General features: G+C 40.2%; 1 protein-coding gene across 1 annotated transcript in view; it reads left to right on the forward strand.

Annotated features, from left to right (window-relative positions):
• The window catches only part of pik3r5 (phosphoinositide-3-kinase, regulatory subunit 5), a 28,526-nt gene extending 9,435 nt beyond the window's left edge, over positions 1 to 19,091 (forward strand). The window contains exons 2-18 of the mRNA XM_058081070.1: positions 5,213 to 5,324; positions 8,274 to 8,389; positions 8,454 to 8,522; positions 9,852 to 9,990; positions 10,685 to 10,754; positions 10,884 to 11,058; positions 12,705 to 12,873; positions 12,959 to 13,027; positions 13,960 to 14,636; positions 15,393 to 15,518; positions 15,601 to 15,732; positions 15,812 to 15,905; positions 16,312 to 16,388; positions 17,284 to 17,377; positions 17,775 to 17,857; positions 17,994 to 18,109; positions 18,226 to 19,091. Of these exons, the coding sequence (XP_057937053.1) occupies positions 5,225 to 5,324; positions 8,274 to 8,389; positions 8,454 to 8,522; positions 9,852 to 9,990; positions 10,685 to 10,754; positions 10,884 to 11,058; positions 12,705 to 12,873; positions 12,959 to 13,027; positions 13,960 to 14,636; positions 15,393 to 15,518; positions 15,601 to 15,732; positions 15,812 to 15,905; positions 16,312 to 16,388; positions 17,284 to 17,377; positions 17,775 to 17,857; positions 17,994 to 18,109; positions 18,226 to 18,376 (2,457 nt within the window). The 5' untranslated portion in view covers positions 5,213 to 5,224 and the 3' untranslated portion in view covers positions 18,377 to 19,091. The remainder of the gene's footprint in view (positions 1 to 5,212; positions 5,325 to 8,273; positions 8,390 to 8,453; positions 8,523 to 9,851; positions 9,991 to 10,684; positions 10,755 to 10,883; positions 11,059 to 12,704; positions 12,874 to 12,958; positions 13,028 to 13,959; positions 14,637 to 15,392; positions 15,519 to 15,600; positions 15,733 to 15,811; positions 15,906 to 16,311; positions 16,389 to 17,283; positions 17,378 to 17,774; positions 17,858 to 17,993; positions 18,110 to 18,225) is intronic.
• Positions 19,092 to 19,141: the final 50 nt, after the last annotated feature.

Consider the following 19,141-nt stretch of genomic DNA (forward strand, 5'->3'; position numbering starts at 1 on the left):
CATACCTCCACTGATCCACATCAGTTGCTTCTCGGATGTAAGCTGCTCTGTTTGCCACAAAGGTGTGGAATCGGCTGGTTTCATTCCGTATGTATTTAAGGACTGTCGTGCTGTCAGTCCAAAAAACGGATTCCTTCAGTTGAAGCTGCAACTCCTTTTGCAGCAGCTTAGCAACCCTAACAGCAAGAACTGCAGCTACGAGTTCCAAGCGAGGAATTGTCATCTGCTTGAGTGGAGCAACTCTACCTTTTCCCAAGAGAAATGAAACATAAACTTTACCATTAGTTTGTAGTCTCAAGTAGGATGCTGTTCCATATCCAACCTCACTTGCATCGGAAAAGTGATGAAGCTGTGCAACGACGCGGTCTCCAAATTCTCTGGGCTTGAAACAGCGATCCACCTCAAACTCTGCTACCTTTTGGAGATCTTCAAGCCAGTTGGACCATTTCTTACGGGAGAACTCCATTATGGCTTCATCCCAGCCCAGGTTCCTCCGACATAGTTCCTGGAGAAGCAACTTGGCTGGTAAAATGAATGGAGCTAAAAATCCCAAAGGGTCATACAATGAGCTGACCACTGACAGAATACCTCTTCTGGTCTGTGGCTGTTCTTTTGCAGACGTCCTGAATTTGAATTTGTCAGATTCAATGCACCACTGTAGTCCCAGTGCTCGCTCTACTGGAAGTTGGTCTGTATCCAAGTCCAAGTCCATGATCTCCTTTGCTCTGCTGTCCTCTGCAATTGACATTAGCACTTTGCGGCTGTTGCTGATCCACTCGGAAAGATTGAATCCTCCTTTCTGACAAAGCGCAGTCAAATCCTTTACCATTTGCACTGCCTCTTCTTCCGATGCCATGGATTTCAAACAATCATCCACATAAAAGTTGCATTTGACTGTGTTCACTACATCAGAAGAGAAATGTTGTGCATTATCATCTGCTGTTCTCCGCAAAGCATAATTTGCGCAACTTGGTGATGATACAGCCCCAAACAGATGTACTTTCATTCGATGTTCTACTGGAGACTGTGCAGTATCTCCCTGAGGCCACCAGAGGAAGCGGAGAAAGTCAACATGCTTGACTGAGACACGAACTTGATGAAACATGGCTTGGATGTCTGCCATTACTGCCACAGGTTCTTGCCGAAATCGGAGGAGGACTCCAATGAGAGAGCTGGTAAGATCAGGACCCTGCAAGAGCTGGCTGTTCAAAGATGTTCCTTTATACACAGCTCCACAGTCAAACACAACTCTCAGTTTACCTTTTCTTGAATGGTGGACACCGTGATGGGGGATGTACCAAAGCGTTCCATCACTTTGTCTCATTTGGTCATCAGGTACCCTTTCTGCATATCCTTTATTGATCATGTCATTCAGGAATGCAACATATTCCTCCTTAAAATGTCCATTTTTATTGAACTTTCTTTTCAGGCTCTGGAGGCGCTGTTCTGCAACACAGCGATTGTTTGGCATCATGGGATTTTCCTGTCTGAAAGGTAAGTCGATGCAATAGTGGTCTTCTATTAAGTTTACGGTATTGTTCATAAGATCCATGAACTTGATGTCTTCTCTGGACATTTCAATCTTCTCCTCTGATGATTTCTCATTAAAGTCATGATTGTATTGCTTAACCAGCATTTCTTGCAGATGATCAACAGAGATTCGATTTGTTGTTACAGTAGGACAGACACTCTTACCCCTACCGTCAGATCCACCGCGCAGTGGACCATTAATGGCCCAACCAATCCTGGTCCTTACTGCATAGGGCCCTTCATCCTGGCTGTTTATCAGCTCCCAAGGCTCCATTACCTTTGGGGCATCTGTACCGATAAGTAATTCGACGTCGGCATCGATGTCATGGAGCTTAACACCTTTCAGATAAGACCATTGATCCACATCCTCCTGTCGTGGGATATTTACTGCAGACACAGGCATAGTCCTTTGGGTTAGAACATCAGGTAACTCAATGAAGTCATTCCCATCCATACCAGACACTTCAAGTCCTGACAAAATCTGAGCATTTACTATTTTCCTTTGGCCCATTGTTCTTAGCAGAATACTTGCCTTTTTACCTCTTAAGTTCAATTTCCTTGCCAGAGTATCTGTGCAGAATGTACCTGAGCTTCCTGGATCCAAAAAGGCATATGTTTGCACAGTTTGATTATTTTTCTGACTCTTGACCTTGACTGCAACAATAGAAAAGACAGAGTCATCTTCACAACCGGCCCCAATATGGCCACAGGTCTGAGACAGCTTTGCAGAAACACTTGAAGGGTTCACAGTACTTGGCCTTTGTGGTGAGGATGTGCCTGTATCCTGTCGGTGTATGTGAAGGACTCCCGGGTGCTTTTGGTGACACACATTGCAATCCAAACGACTCCTACAGTCTTTGCTTGTGTGGCCTAGCTTCAGGCAACCAAAACAAATGCCCTTTTCCTTTAGAAAGGTAATTTTATCCCGGTGTACTTTCACTTCAAACTGTGAGCACTTGTCCAAGGAATGACTGCTTTGAGAGCAAAACAGACAATTTTGCACGAAAGGTACTTTGGCTTGAGTTATTGTATGTTGAGATGTACCTCCATCTTGTACTTCAGTGACATTAGTGGCAAAACTGCTTTGCTTTTTCCTTTGGTTTGTGTGATTACTATTGGAAGCCTTGAAGTTGGTACGTTGCGAGTCTTGAATGTTGCCAAAAAGTGGATCCGAGGCTATTTTGACTTGTCTTTCAATGAAGGTGACAAGATCAGTGAATACCGCTCTTTGACCACGTCGCTCCAGCAAATCACAAGCAACATTCCTCCATTTTTCCCGTAATTTGTATGGCAGTTTAAGAATGATGCTCCTCATGTTAGATGGTAAGTCCAGCTCTTTCATATACATAAACTGTTCTGTCAGATTTGAGCATCCTCTAAGAAAAAGGGAGAATGACTGTAGTGCTTTAACATCCTCACTTTTAACAGGTGTCCAGTTGAGAATTTTTTCCATATAAGCAGTGGCAATTCTATGCTCATTTCCAAAGTGTTCGGCGAGAAGATTTTTGGCTCTGCAATATCCTTGCTCCGCAGGTAAGTGCTGACAACTTTGCACTAGGTCTCTTGGCTGCCCCCTGGTGTATTGTTCAAGGAAGTGCAAACGATCGTTCCAATTAGCCGTCTTCTCCTCCACTCCATTTTCAAAGGCTCTAATGAAAGACCTGTATTGAAAAGGGTCTCCATCAAACACTGGGATATTTCTAGATGGAAGGGCCGAGGATAGATTCTGCTGCACCAGGAGGGAAGTGATGTCATTTTGTCTTTGCATTATGGTGGTAATGTCAGTTGGATGAGTTTGAGTTTCATTCCTTCTTTGTGCAGCTTGAGTTGGAACCTCAGCATTAATTAACATTTCATTCCTTTGGGTATGTGACCTTTGTTTGGAACCAACAACCTGTGGTTGAGATATAGAATAAGGCATCAAAACGTTGTCCTTTGCATCCTTTTTATTCGGCAGGAATGTGTCGGCATCTGGGTTGAGTTTACTTGTGCTTTGACAGTTCCTTTCAAAATAAGAGTTCATGCCATCGGATCGATTTGAACCACATTGAGATGAGTTGATTTCCAATACATGAAGTTTTGCACTTGTTGCTGCCAATTCTGTTTCGAGTTCCAGCTGCTCCTTTTGCTTCCTTAACTGTTCCTCCTGAGCTTCAATTAGATGTTTCCTTTTCAGCGCGGCAACACGCTCCATTAGTGCCGCTTTATCCGCTTCAGCTTTTATGCGTGCAGATGTTGTAGAAGAAATGCGTGATACCTGTGAATGCTTGGAAGACTTTGATTTTGCACGTGATATGTTAGAAGCACTGTCTTCAGGATTTATTTCCTCCAGATCTGCAACATCCTGATCAGGACATTCTTTATTCGGCTGCACATATGGATTTCCGGCTTCAATTAACCATGCCTTTACCTTGTCGGTAAAATCACAGTACATTGTCATTTTTGCTTGAAAATAACCCGTTTGCTTTGCAGCTTCATCTTCTGGTAAAGGTAAATCCATGAACGATTCATGCACGTCATGGGCGTCTTGATAACAACCAATAAACTTACAAAGTTCAGAATTAACTGTTTTCACGTTTTCGTTTGATTCCATCAACTCACGGATTTTTTCCATATACCCTTTGGCTTGTCTACATTTGACACTCCTTTTGTCTTGACACGTTTTTATGTAAAAACTCAATCCTTTCGATGTCCATTTAATATTCCTTTTTGTTGCTGGTATTTCAACATCCTTCTGAGACCCTGTATTAACATCAGACATCTTTAATCATATAGTCCGTCAACCATTCCATTTAATTCAGAAGGCGAGGGGGTAAAAGGCCAAATATAATCCTCACTGGCAGCACAGCCACTCTTGCAAGCATAGATGCGCACTGGAGTTGTAGATTTAATGAATGAAATACGCCAGCACTTCTGCGTAAATTAGCGCTTAATAGCCGACTTAACTCCGAGTTATCACCGTTTTCCAATACAGCTTTTGCAGTAACACATACCAGTTTCTGATGGCCAAGCTGAGTGTGTCGCTGGTGTGGGCCAGGCGTAGTTTGAAGCTAACACGATTTCAGATGGGAGATGAATAAAACAATTCGTGAGCTTCGTTCATCCAAGGTCCAAAAGAGTCCAACGAGTCCATTATTGATGGGTTCTTTTCTTTATCCAAGGGCGGGTTTTGTACTTTGTGTAGTGGCTATTTGTCCTTCTCTAAATAATAAACGTAACTTCTAATCAAACGGCCACTGATGCACCATGGGTTTTGTTTCACGCAGGCAAAAGAGTCAGTCCAAACAATCCTGTTCCGTTTCTTCTTTCCTTTTATTACCAAGCAAGCAAAAACGAATAAAAAAGGAACAAGGGCCTTTTCCTCTTGCCTCTCTTGCTCTGGTACAAAACCATAGGCCCACCCCGGTGCATGCTGGTCCCCTGAGCACCGCCCACCCAAATATATTGCAGGTGCCCAGGGTGCCATCCAATGAAACAAACCCACAAATCAACCACCAATTAACCCCAACAAAATATGATAGACAAACAAAATAAATAAATAACCAACAAGAAAATACCATCAAGGAATCCAAACAAAACAACAACAACAAAAAATGAATCAACAGATATCAAAACCCTAGGAACACACCAATAAATAGCTCCTACAACTTGTCATATTCTAATATTTAATCATCCTCCACAGAATTGAGGCAACATGCAGCACACCTCCTGCACCGAGGACAGGATTCAGCATGCTCTGGACCGGTGTCTGGATGGGCTCAGGCAAAGCCCCACAGCAACACACCAATGGGATGGTAAGACTCATCTTGTTTTTTTTTTTTTTTTTGAAATCTTTTACACCACCGGTGCATTAAAGTAGGCTTAGAACAAAAACTGAGTCATTTTAGATCACCAGTGGCTGCATTGCTTGTGGAGAACATAGTTGTGGTAACCTGGAAATTGAACATGCTTACCACATACGAAATCTTGAGACCTCCACCTTGGAAACATACCTGCCACTTTACCTCGTAATATTAGGGTCAATATGTAAAAATATCATTAAAATATTTTTAAAAAATGTTTTTCCTATGACAAATTTGTCTCAAAATTATTTTAAAAAATTATCGAATAATTATAATAATGCAAATTATATATTCTTTCACTATCCAAGTAGCACCAAGCTCTCAGGAGCACCAAGCTTATATGAGCGACATCTCAAAACATCTTTATTGATTTTTTTAACTGTCTTAGAAGTGCACAAAATAGTGTAAAAATAAATTAAACTGCCACTCCCCAGTGCTGGCAGCACTCATGCAGCCCCAGACAACGAGGCTACCACCATCACGATTGACTGTATGCTAGACACAATTAACTTGGTGCTCACTGGTGTTCGGAAATCAGGAAAAAGCAGAAAGAAACAAACAAATGCTGTAGAGCAGGGGTGCTCATTAAGTCGATCTACCGGTTGATCGCGGAGGTGGTACTGGTCGATCGCTGGTCGATCGCGGCGTGACATTAAAAAAATATCATCCTAGCATCAATGCCGTCACTTGATTGATATACAGGGCAGCCATTCAGATGACAACTGAATGTTGCCCTTCGGGCGACCAATCAAATCAAACAACGTCTCTAAGTGCAGCAGAACTTACGATGTCAGCCTATCATCCATCCCCGTTACTTGATTGACATACAGGACAACCAGTCAGATGACAACTGAATTTTGACCTTTAGGTCACCGCTCATGCGTAAACAACGATGCAAAGTGCTAAGCTAGTCGGCGAATTGCGTCAGATTTTAAGCCCTCGCTAAAGTTTATGGTCACTAAAATGAGTGAAGGAGCTGGACCAAGTAAAAAGGCAAAAACTGGACCAAGTAAAAAGGCAAAAAACATCACTTCCATACGGATATGGATACGTGGATATGTGATACGGATATTATCCATGACTGATAAACATTTGGAAGTGTGCTTGAGGCTGGCTATCAGCAGCTACTGTCCGGACTATGCATCCCTGGCTGGTTCAATTCAGTGCAAGTCATCAAAGTAAACTCAGGTAATTACGAAAAATGTTAATTATGTGTGTTTTGCAATATTGGCTCATTTGGTTATGTAAGGTACATCAACATACATTGTACGTACAAATAATCCTCAATACATTTGAAAATAAATAGATGTTTTGCATTTTTGTAGTGGGTAGATCATTTTGACTCGGTCATTTTAAAAGTAGCTCGCATGCTGAAAAAGTGTGAGCACCCCTGCTGTAGAGTATGATTATAGATTATTAAAGATAGACTGAACACCAGCGCACTTGATATTGTAAGTGGCTGACCTGGCGGTGAATTTAGCCAGTCAGTGTCAGTGGGGGTGGGGCGTAGAGGAAGTTGTGTGGCACGGCAACAGAGAGGAAGTGGCGGCACTGACTGTGTGAACTGTGTGAGTGACTATCTCGATGAAAGAGCTTCTGTAGTTCAGGTGCGAAAAGAAGCTGAACCCATGAACGCATTTTAAATGCAAAATGGGGTGTTGTAGTTTATGTGTGGTGATGGCTGTTTGCAGGCATTCTAACATTAGAGTGACCTTTGTTTGTGTGGGACAAGTTCATTCATTCATTCATTCATTTTCTACCGCTTATCCTCATGAGGGTTGCGGGGGTGCTGGAGCCTATCCCAGCTGTCTTCAGGCGAGAGGCCTGGACTGGTCGCCAGCCAATCACAGGGCACATATAGACAAACGACCATTCACACTCACATTCATACCATGTAGCATGTACGCCACACAGTCAGGAGGTCGGGCAGACATGGGTTTGATTCTCTGTGTGGAGTTTGCATGTTCTCCCCGTGCATGCATGGGTTTTCTCCGGGTACTCCAGTTTCCTCCCACATTCCAAAAACATGCTAGGTTAATTGGCCACTCCAAATTGTCCATAGGTATGAATGTGAGTGTGAATGGTCCTACAATAGCCTGAGACAAAAGGAGAGCGCATGTCCAAATCTCACCAGGGTCTTCAAGCTTCAGTTTTACTTTGTGCCCGTCAAGAGGGACTCGGCAGCAGGACAAACTGGTCTGAGCTCTCAGAGTCCAAAAGGAACCAGCCTGTTGAATGTAAGTAGAACGTAAACATGACATGACTTCTGAAAAACATACACACGCTACCCTTACCGGTAATAGTACCGGTTTGCATGTTGGGTTTGGGCTGCACAGCAGTCGAGTGGTTAGCGTGCAGTCCTCACAGCTAGGACACCCGAGTTCTATTCCACCCTTGGCCATCTCTGTGTGGAATTTGCATGTTCTTGTGGGTTTTCTCCGGGGACTCCGGTTTCCTCCCACATTCCAAAAACATGCTAGGTTAATTGGCCACTCCAAATTGTCCATAGGTATGAATGTGAGTGTGAATGGTTGTTTGTCTATATGTGCCCTGTGATTGGCTGGCCACCAGTCCAGGGTGTACCCCGCCTCTCGCCCGAAGACAGCTGGGATAGGCTCCATGCCTGCGACCCTCGTGAGGATAAGCGATATAGAAAATGCATGGATGGATGAAAGCCTTGTCGAGCGTGATATCTGTGTGATTATCCATACCTTTGTCTGCTAAGGTGTGTTCAAGGAATCATCAAAATGAATAGATTTGAATAGAAGAGTCACCAACCTTTTTCTGACTCTTTTGGGAGGCATCCACTTCTTGGACCTAAATTGAAATAGAGCTTCTGCTACATAGGCCTAATTTCGTCGCCTAATATATAGTAATTGTACCTGTGTTGTTACTTTCCAGTGCTAATGTGCTCAGCGGGTCAGGCAATGAACCGTTGGAGTTTGGAGGAGCTGGTCAAAAGGGACCCGGAGAACTTTATCATCCTTTTGCAGCAAATCTTGAGAAAGACCAAAGAGGTGAGAGAAAGCACACGCGACACATAAGTGTATGGATGAACATTGATTCTGGTTGTCATTACAGGTACAGGAGAGGTGCCAGTACGAGCTGGTGGCTCCACTTGCCATCATGTTCACCTCCACACTCTTGCAGGTACAAATCCTACACCACTTTGTCACTTTCACATTTATTGTGTCGGACATTTTCATCTATGTATTCCTCTTCTGCCTCACTTTTTGTCCGCTAACTCCTCCATTTCAAACAAATCCAATATCAAAATGTTTAGCTCACTCAAGACAGGTTTGCTACCTATTCAATATTTTCAAAATATTACCACATTTAGTGTAATTTAATAATTTCTGTGAAAATGTTCTCAATAAAAATGAATGGGCAATTTATTTATAATGGCGCCCTCTGTTGGTGAAAGACACTTAAAATATTCCACTACTTTGCTGGCATGGCTTGGTTGATCAAGTACGTGCTTCTCAACTGTGGCAAATTAGTATAGCACAGATGTTAGTGTTTGTATCCACACCCGGAGATGGTTGGTTCAATTCCTGATTTGAACTCACATCACCTTCACACCTTTGCAAAGCGTTTCAGTTTCGCTTCAGCTTTTCATAATTCACAAACAATGTCTCATCTTTACTTACGTAAATATGGTAATGGTAATGTTTTAATTTCATTTATGCATCAGGTTACAATGGAATGCATCACATAATCAATTGACAAAAGGAGTAGGAAGAAGCAAAGCTTATTGAATCCTCCCCCTCCATGTGTTCATTTACAATCAGTAGCTGTTACATTTGTTCACTTCCTGCCTTTGTGATATAATATTTAATTTGTTTTTTCTTTATTTCTTTCTTTATTATATTTTGCATGTCTTTTTTGTATTTTTTATTTATTTTTAAATAGTTTTTTGTTATATCTTTATTATTTTTTGTATTTTTCAAACATTTTTAATGAATTTTTTTTGACACAACAAAATACGAGGTGATATGACCATATAATGATTCAAGACTCTTCATCCTTGTATTTAGAAAAAATCAACTGCTTGTATTGTTTCTAATATATAATATAAAATTCTTTGTATTGTATTGTTTCGTTGTGCATTGTTTGAGTCCCGTACTCAATCCGTTTCACGTTCCATAGTTTGACTCCACATACTGAAATGCTATGTTTTTTTAACGTAGTCCTAGCATATAAGTGTTTCAAATATAACACCATGAGCTGGATCAGGGCTGCATATATGTACATATATATATATATATATAAAACCATAATTATTGATTAATTAAGTCATCATTATCTCAACTGCCCAAACACTAAGTCAACAATAAGTCCTCAAGGTATAATTACAACTCTCCTCCAAGTAGAAACATGCATGCATACATTTCTACCTCAACGTTTCTATTGACGGTCAGGCAGAAACTATGAACTGCAGACAACATGTTGGTTTAAACTTGGTTTAAATGCTTTCAGATGCCATACTGTCCGCCAGAGATGGAGCTTCTAGAGAAAGCTATCAAAGTATTCCGTTGCTTCCTCACCTGGCCTGAGCCCTATTGTAGTGTGTGTCGAAACCTTCTCTCTACACTCCAGCAGGAGATCAAGGCTCCAGGTTTGTACTATACTTTCAATACATTTGATTTGTTTTCATGTAATCAGTAGAAAGCAATGTCATGAGATGTTCAGATGACATCTAAGTGTGCCTGGTGGATTATATCGTTTTCACCCCAGTGATGCGTATTGCACCCATCCACTACTGCAACTGCAGTTTCCCTGAAATGGATGATTTTCGTATTTTATTTCTATGATGAAATGTATCGGTTATCATTAAGAATAGCAATCTCATTACAGTCATTCCATTCAAACACAACATGTGATTGTGTTGTTCTGCCTTAATAGTTTTTCATTCATTCATTCATTTTCTACCGCTTATCCTCACGAGGGTCGTGGGGTTGCTGGAGCCTATCCCAGCTGTTTTTGGGCGAGAGGCAGGGTACACCCTGGACTGGTTGCCAGCCAATCACAGGGCACATATAGACAAACAACCATTCACACTCACATTCATACCTATGGACAATTTGGTGTCGCCAATTAACCTAGCATGTTTTTGGAATGTGGGAGGAAGCCGGAGTACCCGGAGAAAACCCACTCATGCACGGGAAGAACATACGTAGCTGTGAGGTCTGCACGCTAACCACTTGAACGTCGTGCAGCCCCCTTAATAGTTTTTGATTCTTGGAAATAAATTGGTAAAATTCATATCACACTGAATTAATTACAACATTTTTTTAATATCTTCCTCAAAGGGATTTCCTTTCAGAGACTGGTGAAAGAAGAACAGGACTTGGACTCCACCAGTCAGTCTACCAAAACAATGTACGCACGTTCCATATACATTTTGTTTTATCATTGCCTTTATGGTCATCAGTTTCTGCTTTTTACACTCTTTACACTATGATCGTAAAACAAACCCTGTATTCACTTCCACCGATGCCATCTTTGCAGGACGGTGCTGCTCATGAATCCAAGCGAGTTACCTTCTGACTTCCTCTGTGTGGCCGAGCAGCTCTGTTGCATTCAGCACTCAGAGAAAGAAACCTACATCACCCTGATCAAACACGCCTTCCAGTCCACGCTCGGTACTAAGTACCCGGTCTGCAGTATACATGCAGCCCTGCAGGTGTGTTGGGAAATGTGCAGGGAAATTATATGAGGGGGTATTCATTTGTGTTTCAATTTTGCACCGCCACCTCAAACTTTATATGCAGTAATGCACAGTAAAATTGACCTACAGTTATCTGGACTTTACAATGCTTGACAATGCTTTGCATTCCTATAAGTTATGTTATGAAAATGAATGATAGTGCTGTAACCTTTATTGCCTGGATAGTCTTAAATAGCGTATTGACCCACATCGGGAAAAACATGTATCGCTGTCTAGCTATTTACAGTGCCACCCAAAAGGGGGCGTCAAATGATGAGTTATATATAGAGTTTTTCTTCCTTTCACTCACACACGGTGGTGATCAATGATACTGATCAGTTCACTGATGTTGAAAACAGGACTTTTTTAAAAAAGGTAAATTGTGTCTTCTTAAAACAATCACAACACATTTTTAAAAAGAGGTCACAATAATGATCACGTTAGTTGAATACTTTGAATGGGGACACATTTTACTCTCACTCACTCAAATCATCATACTAAAGTCATTTTTTTTCCCTTTATTTGGGCAAATATGTGAAACATTACAGTGCATTTCTTACATCAATCAAAATATAACTTTCCATTATTTACATTTGTATTCAACTATCTGATCCCAAGCCCAAAAGGAGTAGGCTGAAGCAAAAGCTTATAAAAGCCTACCCCTTTTTACAGGATATAATCATGTTCATGCCACTGTCTTGTTTCCCCTGTTATTATTATCATTGTAATATTATTATTATTATTATCATTATTATCATTATTGTTATAATCTTTATCATTATTACCATCATTATAATCATCATTAATATTACCATTTTCATCATTATAGTTAAAAATGTTGTAATTTTTAATTATTTAATTTTACAGACATCATTGCTTGTAGAGTGCTGTATCATTTCATCTGTTATTTTCTGAAATCCGCAGTCTTTGTGTGTCAATTTATTAGCCCACTTTTTTGTGACATTTACTTATTTTCTGGATTACACGTGTCTAATCTTATGCATTAAAAAACAAGAACTTGAGACTGTGTCTGGACAGGTGACCAACCCAAACATCAGTTTCTTCTTGTTAAACCCTACCTGAGGTTTTTAGATGTGTTTAGTAGTTTGTGTGTGTCTAGTCTTGTGCATTAGGAAGCAAGGTTTTAGGTCAGTGCTCAAACCAATTTTTGAAGCAATGATGTCTTGCTGTCCATTATTACTATTTTTTGTAAGTAATAATTAATAATAATTAATGATAATAATAATGATAATCACTACCTCTATATTTATGCATTTATGCATGTTAGCCTAGGTACCTCTAACAATTTATAGTTACAAAGGTATTAGGGTAATATTCTTACATTTCTCATATCAGTCAATCAGAGATTCCAGCAGAGATGACAAGACAGTAGAATGATCACTATTAATAATATTATATAAGATAATAATAATTAGATAATAATATTCCCACTTATATTTATAATCAGACACTTATCTTGTACTGTGTCACATTTCATTGAATTTACAACTAAATTAAATTCAGTAGTCAATTCATTGATGTCAAAGTCCAAGTCTTTTTTGATATTGTCAAGTCTAAAGTCCTCAAAATGTAAATTTAACCCTGTGAATTTACCTACGCAGGGAAAAAGTGTGGATGAACTAGGGGAGATCTTCACTATGGTCAGTGGTGTCTCAGAGACAGCCGCAGCCATGAGTGATCCTCGGAAGGGACGCAGTCACATGATCCAAGAACTGGAAACACTAAGGGAAAGACTCAGCATCTCCTCTGCCAACAGAAGAAATTCAGATGGTACAACTACTTCTTTTATAGATAGTGGATAAGTGTTTTGCATTATATACAGTATATGAATTGCCATTTTTGTTCCCCTTTTCAGGGATGCTCCAGACGTTACCAATCCCTACAGCCAGGTGTCACATGTTTCAATGGGATAAAGACAATTTTGGTAAATTCAATCTTTCAAAATCCATCTCTTATTACAATAGACCCTCAGAATTCTAAAAATTTGGATTTCAAATCCCCTTTCCCAACCCAAGGGTCCTTGCTTCTATACCTCGACACGATCAAGGTATTGATTCAGGGTGTCATCGTCATCATACGTGCCAATTGTGGTGTAGGTCTGATCATGTGGAGCAGATTTAACATTTACAGTTTTGTGTTGAATCCTAAGACTGTAATCCTAAGAGTTTACGCCTTACGTCTTACTTCTTACTTCTTACGTCTTACGTCTTACGTCTTACGTCTTACGTCTTACGTCTTACGTCTTAGGTCTTACGTCTTACCCACAGGCTAAAATGTAATTTTGTCATCATCCATCTGTCTAATATCTGGGATTTGGGTTTGGACTCATTCGGTCCCTGTCAAATTACAACAACTGATGTTTTCCTATAATGTCTGATTCAATGAAAATGGACGACTTCCTGTTTGTTTGCGCATGGGTTCTTTGTACATTTGTACTTGACATCTCCACCAAATTTGGTGACAAATGGTAACAATACAGCGTACGTCGTATTTATGTCTTAAATAACTTTTATTCTCTAATTATGAATATTATATTGGGTAACATGAGTGTAAAAGTGACTATATGGGTGTTATAATGTGTCTGATAATATTAAAAGCCATATTTAGAGGGTTGTAAACAGTTTTCTATGCTCTAATTACAAAATATTTGATTGATAAATAAGGAATCCTACTTGGCAGAATGTCAGTTATCATGGTCAGGTGATAAACTGCGATAAACGAGTTTTAATGGAGCCTTCGAACCGCTTTTGCTCTTTGGATTCTAAAGGTTGACTTAAAAACAATAAATCATGTCATGAAATGTCATGTATGTTTGTTAATTACCTATGTAAATAATATCCATTTTGATGCCCGTAGATGTCCTGAATACCCTTTTGGAGGACGAGCCCGACACTATGACCACAAGCGGACGCACAAAGGAGGATGAGGATGAAGTGGACATAGAGGATGATGAGGGACATGACACCTTGTCCCTAGCATCAGAGTCCTATGCTCCCTCCTTCAACTCTGGAGTCGACAGTGACTTTTTTGAAGACTCGGATGACTCCATAAGCTCGCCAAAGTCTGCCAGGTCTCCTGCTCGGCTAAGTCAGCACTTGTACCGACTCTTGCGCAAACCCAAGAGGTCCTTGTACCGAGCCAAAAGTTTAGGGAACACAGAGACCAAAGACTTTTTGGTGGTGCGAGAGATTCGGTCCAACTCGCTACCCCATCATGTGCAGTTACGTAGTCCCGAGCCCTTTTCGGGTCCACAGAATCAGACTGTCAGACAAGTGTGCTTCAGGAGGAGGCCTATCTTGAGCACAGATGAGGACAGTATGAATACTACGCTAAGGGTGGTGGTGTTTGGGGCTGATCATGTTGCTGGCAAGGTGGCGCGAGCCTATAATAGCCTGAGACAAAAGGAGAGCGCATGTCCAAATCTCACCAGGGTCTTCAAGCTTCAGTTTTACTTTGTGCCCGTCAAGAGGGACTCGGCAGCAGGACAAACTGATCTGAGCGCTCAGAGTCCAAAAGGAACCAGCCTGTTGAATGTAAGTAGAACATAAACATGACATGACTTCTGAAAAACATACACACGCTACCCTTACCGGTAATAATACCGGTTTGCATGTTGGGTTTGGGCTGCACAGTGGTCGAGTGGTAAACGTGCAGGCCTCACAGCTAGGAGACCTGAGTTCAATTCCACCCTTGGCCATCTCTGTGTGGAATTTGCATGTTCTTGTGGGTTTTCTCCGGGTACTCCGGTTTCCTCCCACATTCCAAAAACATGCTAGGTTAATTAGCGACTCCAAATTGTCCATAGGTATGAATGTGAGTGTGAATGGTTGTTTGTCTTTATGTGCCCTGTGATTGGCTAGCCACGAGTCCAGGGTGTACTGGACTCCCCCGAAGACAGCTGGGACACAATTCATCGCTTGCAGTTTCCATCACGGATGCCTTGAGTCTTGGTACAGATTCTACACTACAGAAAATGAAAAAATGTGAAAATGAATGAATGAATGTTTAAATGTCAAAGTTCTTCAAGTACAACCTTGAAAAGAAGAATACAAGAATAAATGCTAATAGCTGGATGTTAGGATGCTGGAAATCATGTAAATAGTACTAATTTTCCAAATGTACATACATATACAGTACTAGAAAAATGCATTATTTAATCACAGCACCACATCATTTGTTCATGTAAGAACAAAGAACAATGAACTCACATAATGCGTCATTCTGATTGTTGGGCTTTCAGACAACACGATTTTTATTCATATACCCCGTTCGTATTTTTTCCCTAACAGGATATTAGCCTGACTGGAACAGAAGACAGCACTAATGATATCGCCCATCTCCTTGGGATGTTGGATCCTTGGTACAAAAGAAACACTCTCAGCCTCCTGAACCTACCCACCAATGTCGTCTGTCAGGTATAGTCGACTTCTAACCAGCTTGATGCAGTACAGTACTCCAGTTACAGTCCAGTGATGAAGTTGTTGTATGCTTCCATAGCAAACCTCAAAGACAGAGTCAGACTCATATGACGGTTCATATGAACAGCGTCTGCCTATTCTCGCTGATTTGGTTCTGTACTATTGTCGTTACGCTGCACGACCAGCTCTGATCCAGCTCTACCAAGCTGAGGTTTGAAAGAAACAAACACACAATCTCAATCTCATAAGGATGCGCTCTGGGTATTTTAATCACAATCATCCTTTTGTAGTTGACGTTAGCCGGCGGAGAGAGGAGGACGGAGGTGTTTGTCCATTCCCTGGAGTTGGGTCACACTGCTGGAACCCGGGCAATCAAGGCTATGGGTGAGCATCACCCAGTTAAAATACAGTTAAAGTACAAATACCCTATGACTCCCATATACATGATCACTTTTACTGATGTTAACATTGAACAATAAGAGCATATAGAAAAACAAAGCATTGCCGGGCCGTGCACTGGCAATCAACAATGGAGGCTGCCTGTAAATTTGGAGCTCAAACAAATGCAACAAATACAATTATAACAATATTTATCTAATAGCATGACAAAAAATTAAATACAGCATTTTCACCAGATATTGTGATTATTTATAGACAATATGCATCATTCTTTCCAGATCACTACAGATCATTTGTCAATGCTGTTATTGTGATGTTAATACTACTTAATAATACTATTTTGACTACTGTTTAATTGAATGTAACAGTCTATTTACTGTATCTCTTATAGGCACTGCGAGCAAACGGTTTGGTATCGATGGCGACCGAGAAGCTGTGCCTCTGCAGGTTGATGTCATGTATAACAGGGTAAGTTGTGGTTTAATACTATATGTCATTGTCACATACAGTGGTGTGAAAAAGTGTTTGCCTCCTTCCTGAGTTAAATATGAGTCAATGACAACACAACTGAACACAAAATGCAGTTTTTATTGTGAAGGGATAAGAAAAATGTGTGAAAAAGTGATTGCCCTCTAAATAACTGGTTGGTCCACCCTTAACAGCAACAACTGCAATCAAATGTTTGAGATGCCATGTAATGAGTCTCTCACAGTGCTGCGGAGTCACTTTGGCCACTCATCTTGCAGAATTGTAATTGAGCCACATTGGAGGATTTTTCAGCATGAGCCGCCTTTTTAAGGTCATGACACAGCATCTGAATAGGATTCAGGTCAGGACTTTGACTAGGCCATTCCAAAGTCTTAATATTGTTTTTCTTCAGCCATTCAGATGTGGACTTGCTGGTTTGTTTTGGATCTAGTCCTGCTGTAGAACCCAAGTTGGTTTCAGCTTGAGGTCACAAAAAATGGCCTGACATTCTCTTTCAGAAGTTTTTAGTAGACAGCGGCATTGAAGGTTGCATTTATTACAGCAAGTCAAGTCTTCCAGGTCCTGACGTAGCAAAACAGCCCCAGACCATCACACTACCACCACCATATTTTACTGTTGTTATTTTTTTTTAATGTGGGCTAACTTTTATGCCTGGTGTAATTGGACACATCTTCCAAAATGTTTCGTCAGACCAGAGTATTTTAATCTGAAATATTTAAGTGTGATCAACATGCCAAAAAATACAAAATCTTGAAGGAAGCCAGCACTTTTTCACACTCCAGTATCATTTTATATAAAGTTTGTAACAGAAGATATGTATGGTATCGTTTCATTTCACTTTCCAAATAATAACTGTTGTTGTTGTGGTGCACAGGTTGTGATTAGTGGGAGAAGACAATGGAAAAGAGAAACTAAATTGTGCACTTCCATGACCTTAACCAAAGCCTGCAAGAATCCTGAGGAGTTAGGTAGGTTCTATGCAGTATATGTGTTTTATGGTTAATATTTTGACACAATTTCATCTTTTACGGACAAAGAAGCCCAACATACAGTATAGAAGGCTGTATAGCGTGGTAGATTGTGATTACTCTGAGCCAAGTAATAATAAATAATATAATAACCAAAATAAATAAAAACAAATATTTTGCTACAAAAATTTTTTTTCTGCAAATATTCTAAATACTCCCCGAAACATATACATGTCTATAAAATAATAATATTTAATAATATAATTTAATACTTTTTTCAAGACCTGTAATGTCCAAAATCATTTTGGCTATTTTTTTTTTCATTTTAAGGTATTTAAATGTGTGTTGAATTTCTAAAAATATTCCAAAGGTGTACTTATGTATGTATTCTTGGCAGACTCACAGTTAGAGTGCTTGCAGCTCAGCATGACAGAGGTTCTGAAGAGGCAGAGTGGGAAAAGCAAGAAAGGCTACAACATGGTGAGTTTTTGTGCCCCCTTAAGCTACAGTATAAAAGTCACAAAAGTCAGTAACAGTAACAAAAATCCACCGCACAGGAAAGATCTCACCTTCACTTAATCTGAGTCAAATCTCCGTATCCTTTCTCTCTTTGTAGCAGCTGAGTCTGACAGAGGTGAAAGTGGACAAGGTGCAGATCAGCGGGGCTGCAGACACAACCTTTGCTGTATGTCTGGACCAAGATGAGAAGAAGATACTGCAAAGTGTTGTTAGGTAAGAAGGACGCACAGGATATGGATGTTTGCAGATAAGAACTAAAAAAAAAAGGAACACATTGCATGGACACAAGTATTACAAATGCTGCCATTCTCTTTCTTTGTGCTGTTCAGGTGTGACATCTCTGTGTGCTCCAAACCTGATAGCTCCTCAGACTGGAGGCAGAGACGAGCCCAAATGTCAGCCCAAATTCAGCCTCTGCATCCGACCTTCTGCACCCTCCTCTGTTTGCCCATAGTCACATTCAGTGGAGCTCTACCTTAAGCCTTGATGACCAGGATGTTCTCAGAGTTGCAGGATGTCCATCAACAGTGAATATTATTATTATAAGTGCAGATTTCACCCAAAAGACGAATATAACTAGCTTTTTGTGATTAATGTATATAAATCTATTTGCAAAACAGTAGCTATGCACTTGAAAAAACTGTGTGGTGAACATACAGATATCTGAAAATGGACACTATGGAAACAATGTCAAGTTAATATAGTGATCAAATATTGTTTTGTTTGTATGACAATGCTCCATGCATGTGTTGTATTTTTTGATGAGTGTGTTGACAAAATGAGGGCATTGAGTGTATATATGTATATGAGCAACAGAGAGCGCTGTTGTCACAACTTTACATAATGGCTGAGGCAATAATGATCGTTTTTGTTATGGTTTTATTGTTTAAATACAACTTTTTATTTTTTTAGTTTTTTTACATTATGTCAGACGTGGTAGCGTTTGATGAAACCACATTTTGATACACGTCCTTGTTTTTATGTTTATATATAAACCTATTGCTGCACTTTCTGTTTAAGACTAAACAGTTTTTGCTTGTTAATGAAAATGTTTTGCACTGTATAAAATCTTCTTGGAATGACAAACTATAACAATTGTTGAAATGAAAGGTACTTAATGATCTCCAAAAAGTGGGAAAGTTGTTTTAGAATTGTTTGCGATTAATCCACATAATTAATAGTCAAAGGTCATGTATGATGTACCCATATTTATACATTGTGTGAAATATTAAAACAAAGTCGTAC

The sequence above is a fragment of the Doryrhamphus excisus genome, chromosome 1, assembly GCF_030265055.1.
Source record: "Doryrhamphus excisus isolate RoL2022-K1 chromosome 1, RoL_Dexc_1.0, whole genome shotgun sequence".
Taxonomy (NCBI): Eukaryota; Metazoa; Chordata; class Actinopteri; order Syngnathiformes; family Syngnathidae; genus Doryrhamphus; species Doryrhamphus excisus.